A 19,620-nucleotide genomic window follows, 5' to 3' on the forward strand; every position below is an offset into this window, starting at 1 on the left:
AAAAAATTGGAAAGTGTTAAATTGGGGAAGGGGTAATTATGATGGGATGAGGCAGGAACTAGTCATGAGGCATGGAATCTATTAAACTTTGGCTGGGTGGTTAAAAAAGATTGACTTGCAGGTAGAAAGCAGAAAGCAGTAATGGAAGGAAAGTATTCTGCCGAGAGGTCAGTGATTAATGGAATGCTGCAAAGATCTGTTCTGGGACCCCTGCTCTTTGCCATTTTTATAAATGACCTGGATGAAGAGGCACAAGGATGGGTCTGTAAGTTTGAAGGAAAGGAGGAGTTGTGGATGGAGATGAAGGTTGTTGAAGAATACAAGAGGATAAAGACAGGATGCAGAGTTGAGCAGATGGAGTTCAATCCGGACAAGTGCAAGGTGATGCATTTTGGAAGGACAAACCAGAAGGCCGAGTACAGGGTTAATGATTATTTAATTAAGAGTGTGGATGAACAGAGGGACCCTGGGTCGAAATTCATTAATCCCTCAAGGTCACTGCTGTGAGCGTCACTATGTGAATGAATCTGATGCAAGGTCCACACACTGTACAACAGGCTTTAATTTGCTTAAACTTGTACATCAGTCTTAGTATCTTTGCTGACTCCATGTGTGTCTGACTGTCCTTTGCTGGTTCCACATGTGTCTAACTGCCCCCCAAAGGGGCCAGCTCAAGTCTTTATATGGGCCAGTGATTGACAGCCAGCAGGTGGGGCCAGCCTCCCAGGTTACCTACCTGCAGGTACAGTGGTTGCCCCCTGCAGTAGGCTGGTAGGAGTGCAGCCAGTGTAGTGATTGTATCAACACATCCGCACAGGTTGATAGGGTAGTTAAGAAGGCCTATGGGATGTTGGGCTTCATTAATGTGGGATTGAGTTCAAGAGTAGGGTCATGTTGCAACTCTACAAATCTCTCGTGAGACCACTCTTAGAGTATTGTGTTCAGTTCTAGTCACATTATAAGAAGGATGTGGAAACTATGGAGAGGGTGTAAAGGAGATTTACCACGATGTTGCCTGGATTGGAAAATAATGTAGCAAGGTTAGCAGAGCTGGGACTTTTCTCTTTGAAGCGTAGAAGGATGAGAGGAGGCCAAATAGAGGTCTACAAAATTATGAGAGGCACAGATAGTGTGGTCAGCCAGTGCCTGCTTCCCAGGGCAGGAATAACAAACACCAGAGGACATGTGAACAAAGTGAAGGGAGGGAAGTTTAGGAGAGACATCAAAGGTAAGTTTTTTTATGCAGAGTTGTGAGTGCCTGGAATGCCTTGCCAGTGATGGTGGTGGAGGTTGAAACATTAGGGGCATTGAAGAAACTCTTAGACAGGCACATGGATAGAAGAAAAATAGAGGGTTATATGGTATGGAGGGTTTAGTCCCTTTTCTTAAGCAATATCGCTGCTCTCCATTGCAGGCAAAATCTTCGCTAGGATTCTCCTAAATAGAATAATACCTAGTGTCGCCGAGAATATTCTCCCAGAATCACAGTGCGCTTTCGCGCAAACAGAAGAACTACTGACATGGTCTTTGCCCTCAGACAGCTCCAAGAAAAGTGCAGAGAACAAAACAAAGGACTCTACATCACCTTTGTTGACCTCACCAAAGCCTTTGACACCGTGAGCAGGAAAGGGCTTTGGCAAATACTAGAGCGCCTCGGATGCCCCCCAAAGTTCATCAACATGATTATCCAACTGCACGAAAACCAACAAGGTCGGGTCAGATACAGCAATGAGCTCTCTGAACCCTTCTCCATTAACAATGGCGTGAAGCAAGGCTGTGTTCTCGCACCAACCCTCTTTTCAATCTTCTTCAGCATGATGCTGAACCAAGCCATGAAAGACCTCAACATTGAAGACGCTGTTTACATCCGGTACCGCACGGATGGCAGTCTCTTCAATCTGAGGCGCCTGCAAGCTCACACCAAGACACAAAAGAAACTTGTCCGTGAACTACTCTTTGCAGACGATGCCGCTTTAGTTGCCCATTCAGAGCCAGCTCTTCAGCGCTTGACGTCCTGTTTTGCGGAAACTGCCAAAATGTTTGGCCTGGAAGTCAGCCTGAAGAAAACTGAGGTTCTCCATCAGCCAGCTCCCCACCATGACTACCAGCCCCCCCACATCTCCATCGGGCACACAAAACTCAAAACGGTCAACCAGTTTACCTATCTCGGCTGCACCATTTCATCAGATGCAAGGATCGACAACGAGATAGACAACAGACTCGCCAAGGCAAATAGCGCCTTTGGAAGACTACACAAAAGAGTCTGGAAAAACAACCAACTGAAAAACCTCACAAAGATAAGTGTATACAGAGCCGTTGTCATACCCACACTCCTGTTCGGCTCCGAATCATGGGTCCTCTACCGGCATCACCTACGGCTCCTAGAACGCTTCCACCAGCGTTGTCTCCGCTCCATCCTCAACATCCATTGGAGCGCTTACATCCCTAACGTCGAAGTACTCGAGATGGCAGAGGTCGACAGCATCGAGTCCACGCTGCTGAAGATCCAGCTGCGCTGGGTGGGTCACGTCTCCAGAATGGAGGACCATCGCCTTCCCAAGATCGTGTTATATGGCGAGCTCTCCACTAGCCACCGTGACAGAGGTGCACCAAAGAAAAGGAACAAGGACTGCCTAAAGAAATCTCTTGGTGCCTGCCACATTGACCACCGCCAGTGGGCTGATATCGCCTCAAACCGTGCATCTTGGCGCCTCACAGTTTGGCGGGCAGCAACCTCCTTTGAAGAAGTCCGCAGAGCCCACCTCACTGACAAAAGGCAAAGGAGGAAAAACCCAACACCCAACCCCAACCAACCAATTTTCCCCTGCAACCGTGTCTGCCTGTCCCGCATCGGACTTGTCAGCCACAAACGAGCCTGCAGCTGACGTGGACATTTACCCCCTCCATAAATCTTCGTCCGCGAAGCCAAGCCAAAGAAAGAATATGTGTTAGCACAACATTGAGGGCAAAAGGGCTGTGCAGTGAAGGTAAAAAGGTTCCATTATTGTCACGTAACACTACAATTAGAATGTAGCATATATGAAATTCTTTAACTTTGTCTACTGAAGGAAGACAGAGAGTCGCCACGTTGTCTAGCGCCCCCTCACAGAAATGTGGCCCCAGTGAGGAATGAACTTGAGACCCCTGGTTTAACAAGACCAGTGCTCTAATCACTGAGCTATCGAGTGTTCCGTGATTCTAACATTTGATTGATTTACTTCATTCTTCCCAACCGATCATGCATGATATCAAGTAATTATTTTATTACAGTAAACCCCCTGATATGCAGGGATAAAACCTATGGGGATTGGTAGATGCCAGATAGGTGTATTTTCTGGTTGCTTGAGATTGCACGTTGTGTGATTGGTGAACTAACAGCAAGGCATGCCAGTTTTAAACTCGCGTATTTTTTTTTAAACCTATTTATTTTCTGCAATTTATTTGCCGGCTGCTTGAATTCTGGATAACAGGGGTTTTACTATACATTAAACAAATTTTGCCTTGAAATAAAAGAAAACTGGTCATCACAAGATGTATTATAAAGTATGTCCCTGAACACAGTTTTGGAGAAAAATCTGAACAAATGACCAACACTAGAGGTTATTGCTTCCAGGAACATGCTTTAAGTAATCACATTTTCAATTGCAGATGCACAGTACAGGCATTCCCTGGGTTATATCCGAGATCCATTCCTAAGCCTGTCTTTAAGTCACATTTTTAGATAAATCGAAACTTGCTGCACATGAAGCTTTTAAATCATTGAAAAAGTGGAGCCTTCTCTTGCACTAAAAGTTCAGGCTAGCAAGCATATTACACATATTACACATATTACACTAATTACACATATTACACTTTTTTTTCTTTGGCTTGGCTTCGCGGACGAAGATTTATGGAGGGGGTAAAAAGTCCACGTCAGCTGCAGGCTCGTTTGTGGCTGACAAGTCCGATGCGGGACAGGCAGACACGGTTGCAGCGGCTGCAGGGGAAAATTGGTTGGTTGGGGTTGGGTGTTGGGTTTTTCCTCCTTTGTCTTTTGTCAGTGAGGTGGGCTCTGCGGTCTTCTTCAAAGGAGGTTGCTGCCCGCCAAACTGTGAGGCGCCAAGATGCACGGTTTGAGGCGATATCAGCCCACTGGCGGTGGTCAATGTGGCAGGCACCAAGAGATTTCTTTAGGCAGTCCTTGTACCTTTTCTTTGGTGCACCTCTGTCACGGTGGCCAGTGGAGAGCTCGCCATATAACACGATCTAGGGAAGGCGATGGTCCTCAATTCTGGAGACGTGACCCATCCAGCGCAGCTGGGTCTTCAGCAGCGTGGACTCGATGCTGTCGACCTCTGCCATCTCGAGTACTTCGACGTTAGGGATGAAAGCTCTCCAATGGATGTTGAGGATGGAGCGGAGACAACGCTGGTGGAAGCGTTCTAGGTGCCGTAGGTGATGCCGGTAGAGGACCCATGATTCGGAGCCGAACAGGAGTGTGGGTATGACAACGGCTCTGTATACGCTTATCTTTGTGAGGTTTTTCAGTTGGTTGTTTTTCCAGACTCTTTTGTGTAGTCTTCCAAAGGCGCTATTTGCCTTGGCGAGTCTGTTGTCTATCTCGTTGTCGATCCTTGCATCTGATGAAATGGTGCAGCCGAGATAGGTAAACTGGTTGACCGTTTTGAGTTTTGTGTGCCCGATGGAGATGTGGGGGGGCTGGTAGTCATGGTGGGGAGCTGGCTGATGGAGGACCTCAGTTTTCTTCAGGCTGACTTCCAGGCCAAACATTTTGGCAGTTTCCGCAAAACAGGACGTCAAGCGCTGAAGAGCTGGCTCTGAATGGGCAACTAAAGCGGCATCGTCTGCAAAGAGTAGTTCATGGACAAGTTGCTCTTGTGTCTTGGTGTGAGCTTGCAGGCGCCTCAGATTGAAGAGACTGCCATCCATGCGGTACCGGATGTAAACAGCGTCTTCATTGTTGGGGTCTTTCATGGCTTGGTTCAGCATCATGCTGAAGAAGATTGAAAAGAGGGTTGGTGCCAGAACACAGCCTTGCTTCACGCCATTGTTAATGGAGAAGGGTTCAGAGAGCTCATTGCTGTATCTGACCCGACCTTGTTGGTTTTCGTGCAGTTGGATAATCATGTTGAGGAACTTTGGGGGACATCCGATGCGCTCTAGTATTTGCCAAAGCCCTTTCCTGCTCACGGTGTCGAAGGCTTTGGTGAGGTCGACAAAGGTGATGTAGAGTCCTTTGTTTTGTTCTCTGCACTTTTCTTGGAGCTGTCTGAGGGCAAAGACCATGTCAGTAGTTCCTCTGTTTGCGCGAAAGCTGCACTGTGATTCTGGGAGAATATTCTTGGCGACACTAGGTATTATTCTATTTAGTAGAATCCTAGCGAAGATTTTGCCTGCAATGGAGAGCAACGTGATTCCCCTGTAGTTTGAGCAGTCTGATTTCTCGCCTTTGTTTTTGTACAGGGTGATGATGGTGGCATCACGAAGATCCTAAAAATTACCTAAAATGTTGCCTTCACAAAATCCTCCAATTTAACTGAAATTAGATTTTACACTAATTTTACACTAATTACACTATTAGACATTTTACACTAATTTTGCACTAATTACACTAATTACACATATTACACTAATTACACATATTACACTAATTTTGATAATCAATGGTAATGTTAATGACAACATGATCGAACTTGAAATGGCAGACGGCGTTCTCCTTCCTCGAGCCGATGAAGCCGCACGTAGTCCATAAGTCAGATGTTCATAACCCGGGGACCGCCTGTACCCATCTATTCAACAGCATTCTCTGTCTCAGTGAATACTTCCAAAAGTTAGCCTTTGAAGTTGATCCCTCTCCCACATTTGATCTAGTGCATAGCCACATGATGCTTGCAGCATGTGGTGTCAAATATTTATCACCTGAATGCGCTTTAATGTGGGCACATCAACAAAATGACTCAGATCCCCAATCTGTTCTTCATGAGTCATCTGTTCTGCCTCACGTCACAGCCCTAGTTACGAGTGTAGATGGTTACTTTCGTGTAGGATCAGAATTGTGTGAATTGCCAATCCACATCAGCATTGCACCATCTGTTTTCCATTCTGAGAATCACCGAGCTGCAGGTCCAGCGGTGGAAAGGAAATTTAATACAAGGCTCAATACAATCTATCAGTAGTAGCCTTGTCAATCCCAATATTTCATGTGCTCCTCCAAGTCTACCTTTTACATTAATACATCTCAAACTCCTCCTATCCTAGCATACATTGCTGAGGAAACAGGTATTTGAGAATCCCCCCAAACTCAACACAAAACCCATGGTCTATGATTCACAGGAATCTCCCCGTCCGGTCGAATTCTGGGATCTCACCAACATACCTCAAATCAATGGAAAATTACCTAAAATGTTGCCTTCACAAAATCCTCCAATTCAACTGAAAGGATAAACAATCAATGCACTATCCCAGACTAACGTCCCCCTCAATGAGATCTTAGCTCTGACAGGCCTAGCTTGTTCCAAACTCTGAGACAGAAAGTGATAACCAGCCTGACAGAGGAGACAATTCGGTTAAGTTCTCAAAATCTCCTTGAAAACGCAATATCCTAAATGACTTCTGGAAATTCCTAGCCCTTGGACACTCAAAAAAGAGAGAGATTCAACATGGTATCGAGAACCTTAGATTGATGTTCCAGGAACAACGGAAACCCAGGAGAAAAAGTGGACAACCCTATAAGCTTCACCTACACACTGCCTTGCACTGCCTGCCCCAACTGTGACACAAATCTACAGATCCCAAAAGAGCCTTATCACTTAACATCTCCTCACTTGTCAGGAAGACTTTCTGAGAAGATTGAAGCGGCAAATGTCCCGACCACCATTATGTAAACCTTCTATAGGACCATCCAGGCTGGCTCCCTTACAGTGTGGCACAGTTGCTGCAGCAAAATGGATCAGAGGTCGACCCACTGGATCATCATAAGTGAGGCAGAAAGGATCACTGGGGTCTCCCTCCCCATCGACATGATCTACTAGGATCACGCAAGGACACTGAGGACCCCTTTCTCCCTGCACACAGCATCTTTCAACTGCTCCCTTCGGGAAAGAGATACAGGAGTATCAGAGCCAACACCACCAGGCTGAGGAACAGCTTCTTCCCTCGGGCAGCGAGGATACTGAACGACCAAAGGAACTGCTCACACTGACCACCCGAGACTCTCGTGTTCATGAAACAATATTTAATTATTTATTTCTATCAATAAAACACACGTCCTGCATAAGTATTGTTTGTCCACATGTGTGTTATATCTGGTTGTATGTCTGCATGTTTTGCACCGAAGACCGGGGAAAGCTGTTTCATCGGGTTGTACTTGTACAATCAGGTGACAATAAACTTGACTTTTCAGATCGCACAGAACTGAAGTAGGAGCAAATCACCCTCAATCACAACGTATCGCATAAGAAAAGATCATTTCAATCATGGTCAACGTCATACTGATGGAAATGTTCCCTGAAAGCATTGAGTGGTTCAAATTTCGACCAAATAGAAACATATTCACAGCAATAACGTAGCAGGTAGGGGATCTTTGTTTTGGAGCCTCTATGACTATATAATAGACGTCCACAATAAAACATAAGCAAAAGAAGTTGTTTCATTGTCAAAGGCTTGGCTGGAAAAATAATTAGTCATGAAATATGTGTTTTTGCTGCCATTAGATAAATGAGAGAATTAGTGGAACACCTCCCATTATAGATTTCCTCTCGCTTCAGTCAGCAGACAACAAGAAAATCAGAAGGAACTGGCAACAAAGCCAGAAATAGGCATCGAAGGAAATCTACTGGCATAAATTCTGCAGCCGGCGGCAAAGTGAGAGCACTCGATGCCAACCTCAAAATATTTTTTTTTAAAACCTGCCAACTAAGATTTAGCGGATTCTGCAACATCGACTCCCTTGTTGTTGGCAGGTCTTGGGGCCTGCATTATCCTCCAGGGGATTAAGCAGCATCCAGCCACAGTGAAGTCATCGAGCAGGCAGAGTATCCAATTAATCTGAAGGATTCATCAAGTAATTGAATAAATCCGCGTCAATGGCCAAGAAAATTATGACTAAGTTCACAGATGCCCTTTAGAAAAGGAAATATGGCATCGGTACCTCGGTTGGAATTCAGGACCCCCCTCCCCCAAGTGGGGTCGATTCTTAAGTACCCACTGAAACAAGCCCACCAGCCAATAAATACACAGACAAATTGGGGATGAGCAATGAATACTTTTCCTACTGGTGCCATCCTGTGCATCGAAAGTTGAAATGTCCTAAGATTGCAAAATGCCGTGTAAAAGTTTTTGCAATATTCATGTTGTTCTGAGGAGATGCCAAACCACATATAAAAGCTAGTTTTTTCAGTCCAAAAACACACTCAGTTCTATCTCATTCAACAAGGTTTAATCATTTTAGCATCCTTTGCAGCAAGCAATGTGCGGAAAAAGTTGAAGTTCGCGTCAGGTTACTGGTTCTCCTTTGTTCAAATGCAGAAAGATTGCAACATGGCATCTTGTCAAGGAGCAGGCATAACTCACAGCAAATTCCAAATTTCCACCTTTAAATACATCTGTGCAGACACCATCAATTATTGTCAGTTTTATGGAGCACTGGCTGAGTATGGAGAGTTTTGCCATCATTGCAACCACAAAATCCAGACAAGAAATGGACCATTGCCACTGGTTTCAAAAAATGATAATTTTTGACACCAAAAAGTAATTCACATTCATCAGACAAGATCAGAATTTACTGTCGTGAAGATGTCACAAAATTTGTTGTTGTTCAGCAGCGTCAGAGTGCAAACATTTACATAAACCACCTTACAAAATAAATAAAAATAGTGCAAGAAAATGTCAAAGTGAGGCAGTGTCTGTTATTCATTGTTCATTCAGGAATCTGATGGCAGCGGGGAAGAAGCTGTCCTGGTGTTGCTGAGTGCTCGCCTTTAGGCTCCTCTCCCTTTTCCCACAATGGTAGCAGAGTGAAGAGGGCATGGCCTGGGTGGCGGGGACCCCTAGGCTGCTTTCTTAAAACACTACCTCTTATGGATGTCCTCGATGGAGTGAAGACATGCCCGTGATGTCGCTGGCTGAGTTAACTACTCTCTGGAGCTTTTTCTTGTCTTGAATGTTAGGTTGGTGACACACCAAATCTCCCCAAACTCCTCGCAAAGTAAAGCAACTGATGAACCTTCTTCCTGATTGCATCAACATGGAGGCTCTTCTGCGTTAGATGGAGTTCTGTGCAATGGATTCACGTGGATGGAGAATTGGTTCATCAATACAAGGCAGAGAGTGGGAATGAATGGGTTTCTCTGTTTGGCAAGCAGTGGAAGGGGAGAGCTGCCGGGATTATTGCTGGGCTCATGGTGTGAAACACGAAAGCCTATAGAAGAGTGTGATTGTATTAAAACTTCACAGAAACGAGGGAGGTGCTCGGCCGGTCTCGCAGCGTCCATGGGAGGTAGAGATGTATTACTGATGTTTTGGAGCTGAAGCCTTGGTGGTGTGTCTTTGCCTCCTGTGGATGCTGTGAGACTGGCTGAGTTCCTGCTGCATTTTGATGTGTATTGATCACAATATGCATTAAACAACGGAGGAGGGGACTAAGAGCAGCTGATCTAAGGTTGCTGATGGCAGTTGAGTGGAAAAGCAAATTGTGTGGAGGGTAGAGAGAGCGCGGAGAGAGCTGTGGATGAGTGAGTGGGCAGGCGGAGTCTTTGGCTTGGTTTCGCGGACGAGGATTTATGGAGGGGGTAAATGTCCATGTCACCTGCAGGCTCGTTTGTGGCTGACAGGTCCGATGCGGGACGGGCAGACACGGTTGCAGCGGTTGCAGGGGAGGGTTGGTTGGTTGGGGTTGGGTGTTGGGTTTTTCCTCCTTTGTCTTTTGTCGGTGGGGTGGGCTCTGCGGTCTTCTTCAAAGGAGGTTGCTGCCCGCCGATAAGAGAGGCAGAGAGGATCCCTGAGGTCTCCCTTCCCCACCACCCCCCCCCACCATCGGCAGGATAGTTGTTGGAAGAGGCTCGCAAAATCATTGAAGACCCCTACCACCCCTGCACACAGCATCTTCCAGCTCCTCCCATCGGGAAAGAGATACAGGAGTATCAGAGCCAGAACACTCCCAGGCTGAGAAGCAGTTTCTTCCCACTGGCAGTGAGAATGCTGAACGACTGATGAACTGCCATACAAATATCTCCATCTTGGCGCCTCACTGTGCCACCCTACCACATGAATGTGCAGCCTGCTGTGTACATTTTGTGCTCAATAAGAAATATAACAAAGTTCAAAGTTCCAATTTATTGTCAGAGTTCATACGTGACTTCACATACAACCCTGAGATTCTTTTTCCTGTGGGCATGGCAGTATTTCTAATTACTTTAAACTGTACTCAAAGAAATGTAAACAAAGAAAGAATTGTAAACATACTGACTGTGCAAAGACAGAAGTCTATATATTCAATAATAAATAAAATAAAAAGTAAAAAAAAAAAAAAAAAAAAAACATGGAGGCTCCATGACAGATCCTCGGAGATGGTAACACCCAGGAATTTTGAGCTCTTGATGCTCTCCACTGCTGAGCCTTGATGAGGACGGGTCTTCCCACAACTTTCCCCTAAAGCCCACAATCATCTCCTTGGTTTTGCTAACATTGAGTGCAAGGTTGTTGATGTGGCACTGCTCAACGAGCTGATCGATCACCCTCCTGTACGCTTCCTCATTATCGTTTGTGATTTTGCTGACAACCATGGTGTCATTGGAAAATTTATACAGTTAGACCCCAATTATGATGGCTCGACAGACGAATTTTCAAAATCATGATGGTTCAAATCCATACAGTCGATTTCAAGTTCCGATGTGCCCCCACGCTTGCGATCTGCGGCACCCTACTCACACGTGATTCTGGACGACGGCAGCAGGAGAGCAGCATCCAGTGTACTCTCTCACAATGCAGACTTGACCACGCTCGCAATTATTGTATTCAACATTCAATTATAAAAAAAATGCTGCATTCTTTTTCGAGTTACAATTGTTTTAGACTTACAATGGGAGTGCCAGAATGGAACACCTTTGTAAATCGGGGACTTTCTGTAGATGGCATTGCAACTGTGCCTGGCCACACAGTCGTGGGTGTATAATGAGTAGAAAAGTGGGCTGAGCACGCATCCTTGGGGTGAGCCTGGGTCGATCGTATTGCTTATGGCGCCTCTTCCTGCCCTGTTTGTTCCTTTTTACTTTCAAAGCCACAGCTTTTGGTGTGGATGATCTTGCAGGATGAAAGCAAAGCCTTTTGAACACAGAGGTGAGGAGATGCAGGCAAACATCTCTCCGAGGCTGTCACTGTTCTCATTTGATCCTCACACATCAACATTCTCCTTTCCCTGACCTACAAGAGAAGCATTGAGCTTGGAAAAAGGACAAATGAAACACCTATTTTCATTTAAATAATGAACCTCAACATTGATAAACCAAACTTCCATCCTAGAAAATGCTGTATGGTAGGAAGCCCTATAGAATGAAGTCCTGAGAAAAGAAAGAACAATGGTACTTTCATGTAAAGCATTGAAATTGGAACTCGAGATAATATAAAGCCACTTGGCAGCATTCATATTGTGGTTCTGGTGAAGAGACAAGTATGTTTTAATAGCGGTGTGAGCTCCCTTTTAAAATCCCAACAGGAAAGTTAAAAATATTCCACTGAAATTTGAATGACAACTGAAGAAAAATTTATATCACTACTGAGCCCCTTGTGACTTTAATATATAGAAGGGTTGAATAATTCCTTTTGAAGAGTAACCTAACTACAACTTGGGAAAAATTAGCAAAAACAAATTACAATCAACAATGGATCGCAAGCAAAGCATTTCCAAAACTGTATAATTGACTGAAGAGCAGTATCACATCAACAGCGAACTCAAAAACAATTTCTATCAAAACCATCGTTCTCCATCGTAATTGGCCCATGAGACCGATTACACCCAATTAACCTACAACCCCCGGCTCGTTTTGAATGGTGAGAGGAAACCAGATTCTCCTGAGGAATCCTATGCAGACACGGGGAGAACATATAAACTCCTGACAGACAATACAGGATTTGAACCCGAGTCCCGATCGCTGTAACTGCGTAATGCTGACCATATTCGCCTTCTTCACCATCGACTCAAACTGGAGGTTAACCTTCAGGGTATCCTACACGAGGACTCCCAAGTCCATTTGCACCTCTGAATTTTTTAATTTGTCCCCATCAAAATAAGTCTTCCCATTTATTTCTTCTTCAATGTGTAGCATGTGCACTACGTGCAGTATGGAGTAAGAATGGCACACACACACACACACACACACACAGTCGAGTCAAGGTCAAAGACTGATTTATTGCTCTGCCAGCTCTGTTTATATTCACTCCCTGCCTCTGATGACAGGAGTGACATCATCACAGCTCCAGCCTCCAACTGACCAGCGTTCCCGCTGTTGCCAGCTGTTTCCCACCGTGCGGGAGGTCGCGCAGGACGATGGCCGTCAGTCCCTGCGGGGCCCTCACGATCGCCGCGTTCGCTGACCGTTTTGTGATCCGGGACGTGACTCGGTTCGCGAGCTGCTACAAATGTCCATTTATTAAAGCTTAAAGCTTAATCTTTTGCCTAAGTCAGGAGAATTGGCGTTGAATACCTACAGTCTCGAGAATGCTACAATTTAACCGTTTCCATTTCAGTAAAACTCGGCAATCATTTTGCAAACATTCATTCCAAAGTTGATGTTGGGTGAAGGTTCACAGTCCACTATGGCTGCACTTTCCCCAGTGTCATCCCCAAACCACATTTGCATCCTCCATAATACAAGCACAGCTAAACTCCCTTATAATTTAGCAGGCAAATGAACAGATATGACACCTTCATGACACCAACCAGAATCCCCCAAGTTCAAACCTACAATAAGGATTTTGGGCAAGTTTGCCAACATCAACAGAGCAAGTATTCTGATTTTACAGGGAAGGATGAGTGGCCATTATGACACCATTCATACTGTGATAAAAAGTCTAGTTGCATCAACACATCTCAATGTATTTTAGGAGTGATGAAACAATAAAGTAGATTAATTCAATGAGCCTTTTGCACAGCCAGTCTGGCATTATTGATTGCCTGCTGTAATGTTGGCTGAGGGAAGAGTATTTATTGTAAGGGTGAGGAGAGATTTCTGCTCTTCAATAGCTTCAAGTTTATTATCATCTCACTGTACATGAACAATCGGACAAAATAGCATTTCCCAGACCATGGATCCTTGATAAATCATTAATATCTGCTAAAATAAGTAGATAGGAGCTTTAATGGAGAGCATCCCCAGTAATGCAACAGGATCCTGGGTGTTCCACTATAATGACGGTCTGAACTAAGGGCTAAAGAATTGTTATCATAGAGTCATACACCACCGAGCAGGCCCTCCAGCCTAACGTGTCCATGCTTTCTGAGATGGCATTCTGAGCTGGTCCCAGAATTCAGCATTGGGCAGCATTCAGTTCATATCTCTCTCAGTCCTTTCTTCCCATACTCATAACCAAAACCTGTCTCCCAGCACAGACTCAATACTGGGTCCACTTCCATGTGATTCCATTCTCAAGGGGGATGCCCAATTAAGAAACACCGTGCTTAGGGGCAAGGAAAAAATAAGTCAAACACAGTACAGGGGATCTGCTGGGCCCGTTAGAATTGGAAATGGCTTATGTAAAAGATAAAAGGAAAGATTGTGTATGCAGTATTGAAGAAATAATCCCATTTCAATTCAATGGATGTTAATAGTGTTTGTGGGTTGAAAACAAAACCACAGATATGATAAAGTACAGCACATTTTGTAACAGCCTCTGATCTGCTAATAAACTGGAGGTCACGTGGAGAATATGACTTAAAACAAGCTGTCCAAAGCAAATTATTGTGTAGCAACAAAGCCGATTTGCTTCAGTAAATCAAGCAAACAGATTAATTCAAGAGCAGAGGAAACAGGAACAGTATCAATGGCTTCAAATTTTCCAAACAACTGCAAAGAACGGGGGAAGTTTGAATCTTCATTATAAAATCAATACTAGTCACTTACAGTAATATACTTCAAGGTTCATTTTATTGTCACATAATATATTAAAAATGTATTATGTGGTCACTTGGTCTGACAGGAAACTCCGGACTGACTGCAGAATTGTCACCAGAGGCAGTCATGTAAATCTCCGGGTAGGAACACGTTTAAATCAAATGTGATCATCATTTCAATCACGCTGTTGTAATTAGGTGCACTTCAATATTGAAAGAAAACGTGTTTTAATCAAACAGCGAAGCATTATCAGTGTTTAGCTGCTCAATTGCCTTTGTAAGTGGTGAAGTCAAGTTTTCATTTAAACACCACCTTTTTTTAAGAATACTTTTTAAAAATGTTTCCATACCTATAATTAATAAACTTTTACATCAATAAAATATTAATTAAATTTAAATTCCAATGATTACATGATGGTTTTACCCCACCCTTACCCTCCCCTCCCACTGAAAAATAAATATAAATGTAATTATACAAGATATAGAAAAAGAGAAAAATAATTTCCTGGATTGCACAAAGGATCAGTTCACACACTGGGGTCAATTAAACACCACCTTTGATAAGAGCAATGTCTCTATCCAACTCAAACAAAGATTAAACAGAACCAGGGGTACACAGCAAAATTGGAAAAGGGTTAAAACAGCACCACAAACCATTGAGTTAAAGATATGGATGGTTTTGTCGCTGCAAGACACAAAAGTGCTGGAGAAACTCAGCAGGTCACGGAGCATCCATTGGAAGTTTAAGGCAGTCAACTTTTCAGGAATGGTTGGTTGCTGTCACTTTAACCCAAAATTCACAATGCAGGCCCAAATCACCCACTTTGACCATGTACGGCTGACACTCTTTCTTTGGCTTGGCTTCGCGGACGAAGATTTATGGAGGGGTATGTCCACGTCTGCTGCAGGCTCGTTGGTGACTGACAAGTCCGATGCGGGACAGGCAGGCACGTTTGCAGCGGTTGCAAGGGAAAATTGGTGGGTTGTGTAAGGTAAAACATCATGAGATGGGAATGTGTAAGGAGTTACCCTGTACAGGGCTGTAACAAGATGTGAATGCATCCTTGTACTTACAAGATAAGAGAGACATTGATGGATTGAGAGGCAGGAAGCTAGCAGGGAAAGGATAGCAACAGTTTTAGTCATTGGACAAGTAATGATATGATGATGTTCTAAGCATGTATCCAAGGGTATAAAAAATCACCAATTTGCTGATAACGGCAGAATGCATTCTCCGACTAACATTGTTAGTCGCAAGTGTTACAATCCGGTAATAAAGAACAAAGAACCCTGATTTCGACTCAGTCTGGTGTTTGTCTCACTCATTCATGAACAAAGCAGACCTAACAGTTGGGGTTGGGTGTTGGGTTTTTCCTCTTTTGTCAGTGAGGTGGGCTCCGCGGTCTTCTTCAAAGGAGGTGCAGCCCGCCGAACTGTGAGGCACCAAGATGCACGGTTGGAGGCGCTATCAGCCCACTGGCGGTAGTCAATGTGGCAGGCACCGCATTGCCAAGTCAGCCGTCTTGGTGCCTGCCACGGCTGACACTAAGGACATAGTAAAACACACACAATGCTTGATTTCACCAGCATTGTGTGTGTTTTTATTTCATCCATGGTGTCTACAGATTTTTTTTTAAATGCCTGTGTGGCTGCAGAGGCGCTGAAGGTGAATCCACAGACACTTGGTAATTCTCTTTTGCTTCTCTTTCTCTTAAGAGGTGCCAGTCAATACTAGTGGTGATTCTTTGCCTGTCCTATGGCAGGTAAAATCATGTATGTTAAGTTTTTAATGTACTATTATGTGACAATAAAAGGAACCTGCAACCTTGATTATTTTGTTTAGAAGGCAGAAGGAGCAGCATTTTATTTGTAACTGACTCCAGATGCCAGGACAACTCAAGCTTTTGGGACACAATGATAAACACAGACAAACCACGGACCACCGCAAATTCACGATGGGATGCCAGGCTTTGAACGAGCAACGAATAATATTCTTGTGTGCTATGATGATTGAGAGTAGTGCATTGAACTCTTGTGAGAGAGAAGATCCCCATCGAAATTTAATCAAATCCTTCCAAGACCTTGTCTTAGCCTAACCCCCTATATTTAACCTTGTCTTATAACCTTGTCTTAGCCTAACCCCCTATATTTGCAGTCTCAAAAACATCTGACAGTAAAACTAACCTTGGTAAGTGGATCCAGATGAAGTTTGGGGAAGGGAACTTTCAGCGGCGGGTGCTCCAGGATAAAACTTCTGACCGTAATACTTGGGTTTGAAGGTGAACTGCTGAGACTGGCCACGCTGCACCAGCACCGTCAGTGACTGTGACGGCAACGGCATTAAACTGCAGAGGAAGAGAGCAACAAGTTGAGATATTATTGACAACACGGGCATCAAACTGCAAGGGGAAAGAGCAACCACACTAGTTAAAAAAAAAATCCACAACTGGTAAGTGGAAAGGTCATTCATATGGCTTCATGAGGAAGAGAGAAAATTCCTTTGTCAAAACCATTGGCTTACACATTTCCCTGCCCAAATGTAGAAACACGACCTTAACTGGAGCACAGAAACATGTTGACCATCAAGAACATTGTTACATTAATCCTACATTTTACTCTCCCAGATTTCCCAACACCTACACACTGGAAGCAATTTATTGTGGCCATTAACCTGTGCAAGAGGACAGTGAAAGAGGACACTGGGGGTGGGGGGTCCAGGATGGAGCCTGTATCACTAAAGTTGAGGCAACCAAGTCCATAACTACCATTGCTACATAAACCCATTGATTTATTCTCCCCAAACTCCAAAGTTCAGATTTATTGTCAGAGTAAATACATGACATCAAATACAACCCTGAGATTTGAGTAGGTTTTTTTTGCACTACCGATAAGCAGAAATTCTGCCTGGCCTGCTGTTAAAAAAAAGAATCTCAGGGTTGTCTTGCATTTACTCTGACAATAAATATGAACTCTGAAATTCTTCCCGCAGGCCAGGCAGAATTTCTACGTATGAGTGAAGCAAAAAAAATAACTGTACTCAAGAAAAGAAGTGTACACAGAAGAGATACATGTAAACAAAGGAAGAAATGTAAAAACTGACTGTGTAGTACAGAAAATAAAAATTCATTAATAAATAATGTGCAAAGTGAGTCTCTGACTGAGTCTGTTGTTTAGGAGTCTGATGGTGGAGGAGTTAACAATTGTTCCTCAACCTGCTGGCATTAGTCCCATGGCACCGATACGTCTTTCCTGATGATAGCAGTGGGGACAGAGCATGCCCTGGGTGTTGTGGATCCTTGATGATTGCTGCTGCTCTCTGATGGCAGCATTCCATGTAGATTATCTTGATGGTGGGGAGAACTACCCCCGTCAACCACACCCTGCCCCCCCCACCAGATTCTACCACTCACCTACACACTAGTTGTGCCAGTGTGTCAGTCACTCGCTCGCTCCCACATTTGCCTGTCACAACTTCACCAGCAAACTGTCGGTGGATCCCATTCACTTAAGGACAGGGCACTTACAGCAAAATTATAATGGATGCAAATGGATCTCCTCTACCATTTCCAAGAGCTCCCTGCCCATATTTTTTTTCTTTTCCTCAGTAAGAATTCAATTTTATCACATTGTTGTGATAAAGACACGCGTTGTTGCATCAGGGAATCGGAGATGCGGCCGCAGTTTGGGAGAACGGAAATGAGGAATGAGAGCCAGTGCAAGGATTAGGGCCAGGCAGAGGAGTTAGAATGCATGGGGTGATCGTGCTCTTTAGCAGTTAAAATCCCCTGGGTCATTAACCTGACAGTTCTTTCAGAGTAATGGAGAGGTGCACCATAGAAGCAGGTCCTACAGATCGCCAAGTGTGATCTGACCATCAGCCACGCCCTGACATTAAACCTACATTAACCCATTTTATATTCTTCCCACATTCTCATCAATAAACCTGGTCTACCACTAACCCGCATGGTGGCAAATTTAATATACCATCCTGCACACCTTTAAGGTGTGAGAGAAAAATGGAACTCCAGAGGGTAATGCATAGGTTACAGGGAATATGTGCAAACTCCACACAAGCAGGTCAGGACTGAACTTGAGTTGCAGGAGTGGTGAGGCGGCACCTCTACCAGACACACATTGAAAGACCCCCCCCCCCCCCTCAGTGGGTGGGATCTGGAATTCAGCTTGAATGGCCCAGTCTCACTCCCTCATTTGCCCTCTTTCTCTCATTCACTCTAGCCCACTTGCTCTCCATCATTCTTTGTCGCTTTCATTCACTACCACCCTCACTGTCAGTCCCTCACTCTCACCTTCTCTTTCTCATCCTTTATCCTTGAAATTGGAGATGCAAGGGCAAATGCCCCATCAGAGACTTGAGCGCAGAATCCAGCCTGCCACTGCCTGTGGTACCAACAGCTATTGGAGTGTCTATGGTCATTCCTGCGGGCCACAATGTTAACCTGGTGAATGGAGATGTGAGTCAGGTTTCCTACAGGAAACCTATTAGGGAATTGAAAAGCACTCAAAATTCAGGTACAGGTCACTCATACCTAAGGGGCATAAAGTTATTCTAAATTTAGACATGTATGATTTTTAGATTGCAATATCGGGAAAATAGCAGAAAAAAATTAACATAATTACTACCCGTGTGGCTGTTCACACTGGGCACCTTTTTAGACTGCAAGTACCTGAGTGCATTAATTCCGGTGGTTGGACGAGCAGTAGAGTGGATAACCATCAATGAGTTTTTCCGGTATGATTTACACTGCAGGCTTCCTCCAAAAGGTTGTAGGGGTCCTGCAGGATAAATCGCGGTGCAGGAATTGATACAAAATTCCTGCACATACCTTTTTAGACTGCCCGTGTATCAGCAAAATTCCTTGATTGTGCCGGAGCATGCCTGCAGTCTGAAAACCATGATACAGCATGGTAACAGGCCATTTCGGCCCATGAGTCTGTGCTCCCCAATTTGCACCCAATTAACCTATAACCCCCGTACGTTTTGAATGGTGGGAGGGAACGGGAGCCCCCAAGGAAAACCCATGCAGACACAGGGAGAACGTACAAACTTCTTACGGACAGCGCAGGATTCAAACCCTTGTCCCAATTGCTGGCGTTGTAAAGGCATAGCGCTAACCCCCCAGGCCAACCATGCCGGTCTAATCATTGATCACTGATATCTCCAGAGTTCTCTCAGGGATTGAAAGGGTAGAGGGGGAGGGGGCATTGTTTTCCCCAACTGGGGAGTCCACACCAGGAATGAGTCTCAGAACAAGGTGTCGGCCTTTCAGGACAGAGAATTGGGGGCTGAGCACATTCAAGGCTGCTGGATAGATTTTTTGATATTAAGGGATTTGAGGGACTGGAGGTTAGTTGAAGGAACATATCTCTGAGGTAGAAGACCAACCTTGACCTTATTGAATAGTTAGGCAGAAAGGAGGTACGGAACGTCCTCATGCGGGCAAAGAGGACACAGTATATGGAAAGGAAGGGCCAAAGGGAACTCTGAGGCTGGAAGG

At 44.5% G+C, this 19,620-nt stretch overlaps 1 protein-coding gene across 5 annotated transcripts in view; it reads right to left on the reverse strand.

Moving 5' to 3' along the window:
- The window catches only part of ltbp1 (latent transforming growth factor beta binding protein 1), a 408,702-nt gene that overhangs the window by 319,374 nt on the left and 69,708 nt on the right, over positions 1 to 19,620 (reverse strand). For all 5 annotated transcript variants that reach the window (XM_069930946.1, XM_069930944.1, XM_069930945.1 and 2 more), the window contains exon 3: positions 16,289 to 16,449. In XM_069930946.1, the coding sequence (XP_069787047.1) occupies positions 16,289 to 16,449 (161 nt within the window). The remainder of the gene's footprint in view (positions 1 to 16,288; positions 16,450 to 19,620) is intronic.

Source organism: Narcine bancroftii, chromosome 4 (assembly GCF_036971445.1).
Source record: "Narcine bancroftii isolate sNarBan1 chromosome 4, sNarBan1.hap1, whole genome shotgun sequence".
In the NCBI taxonomy this organism is placed as follows: domain Eukaryota; kingdom Metazoa; phylum Chordata; class Chondrichthyes; order Torpediniformes; family Narcinidae; genus Narcine; species Narcine bancroftii.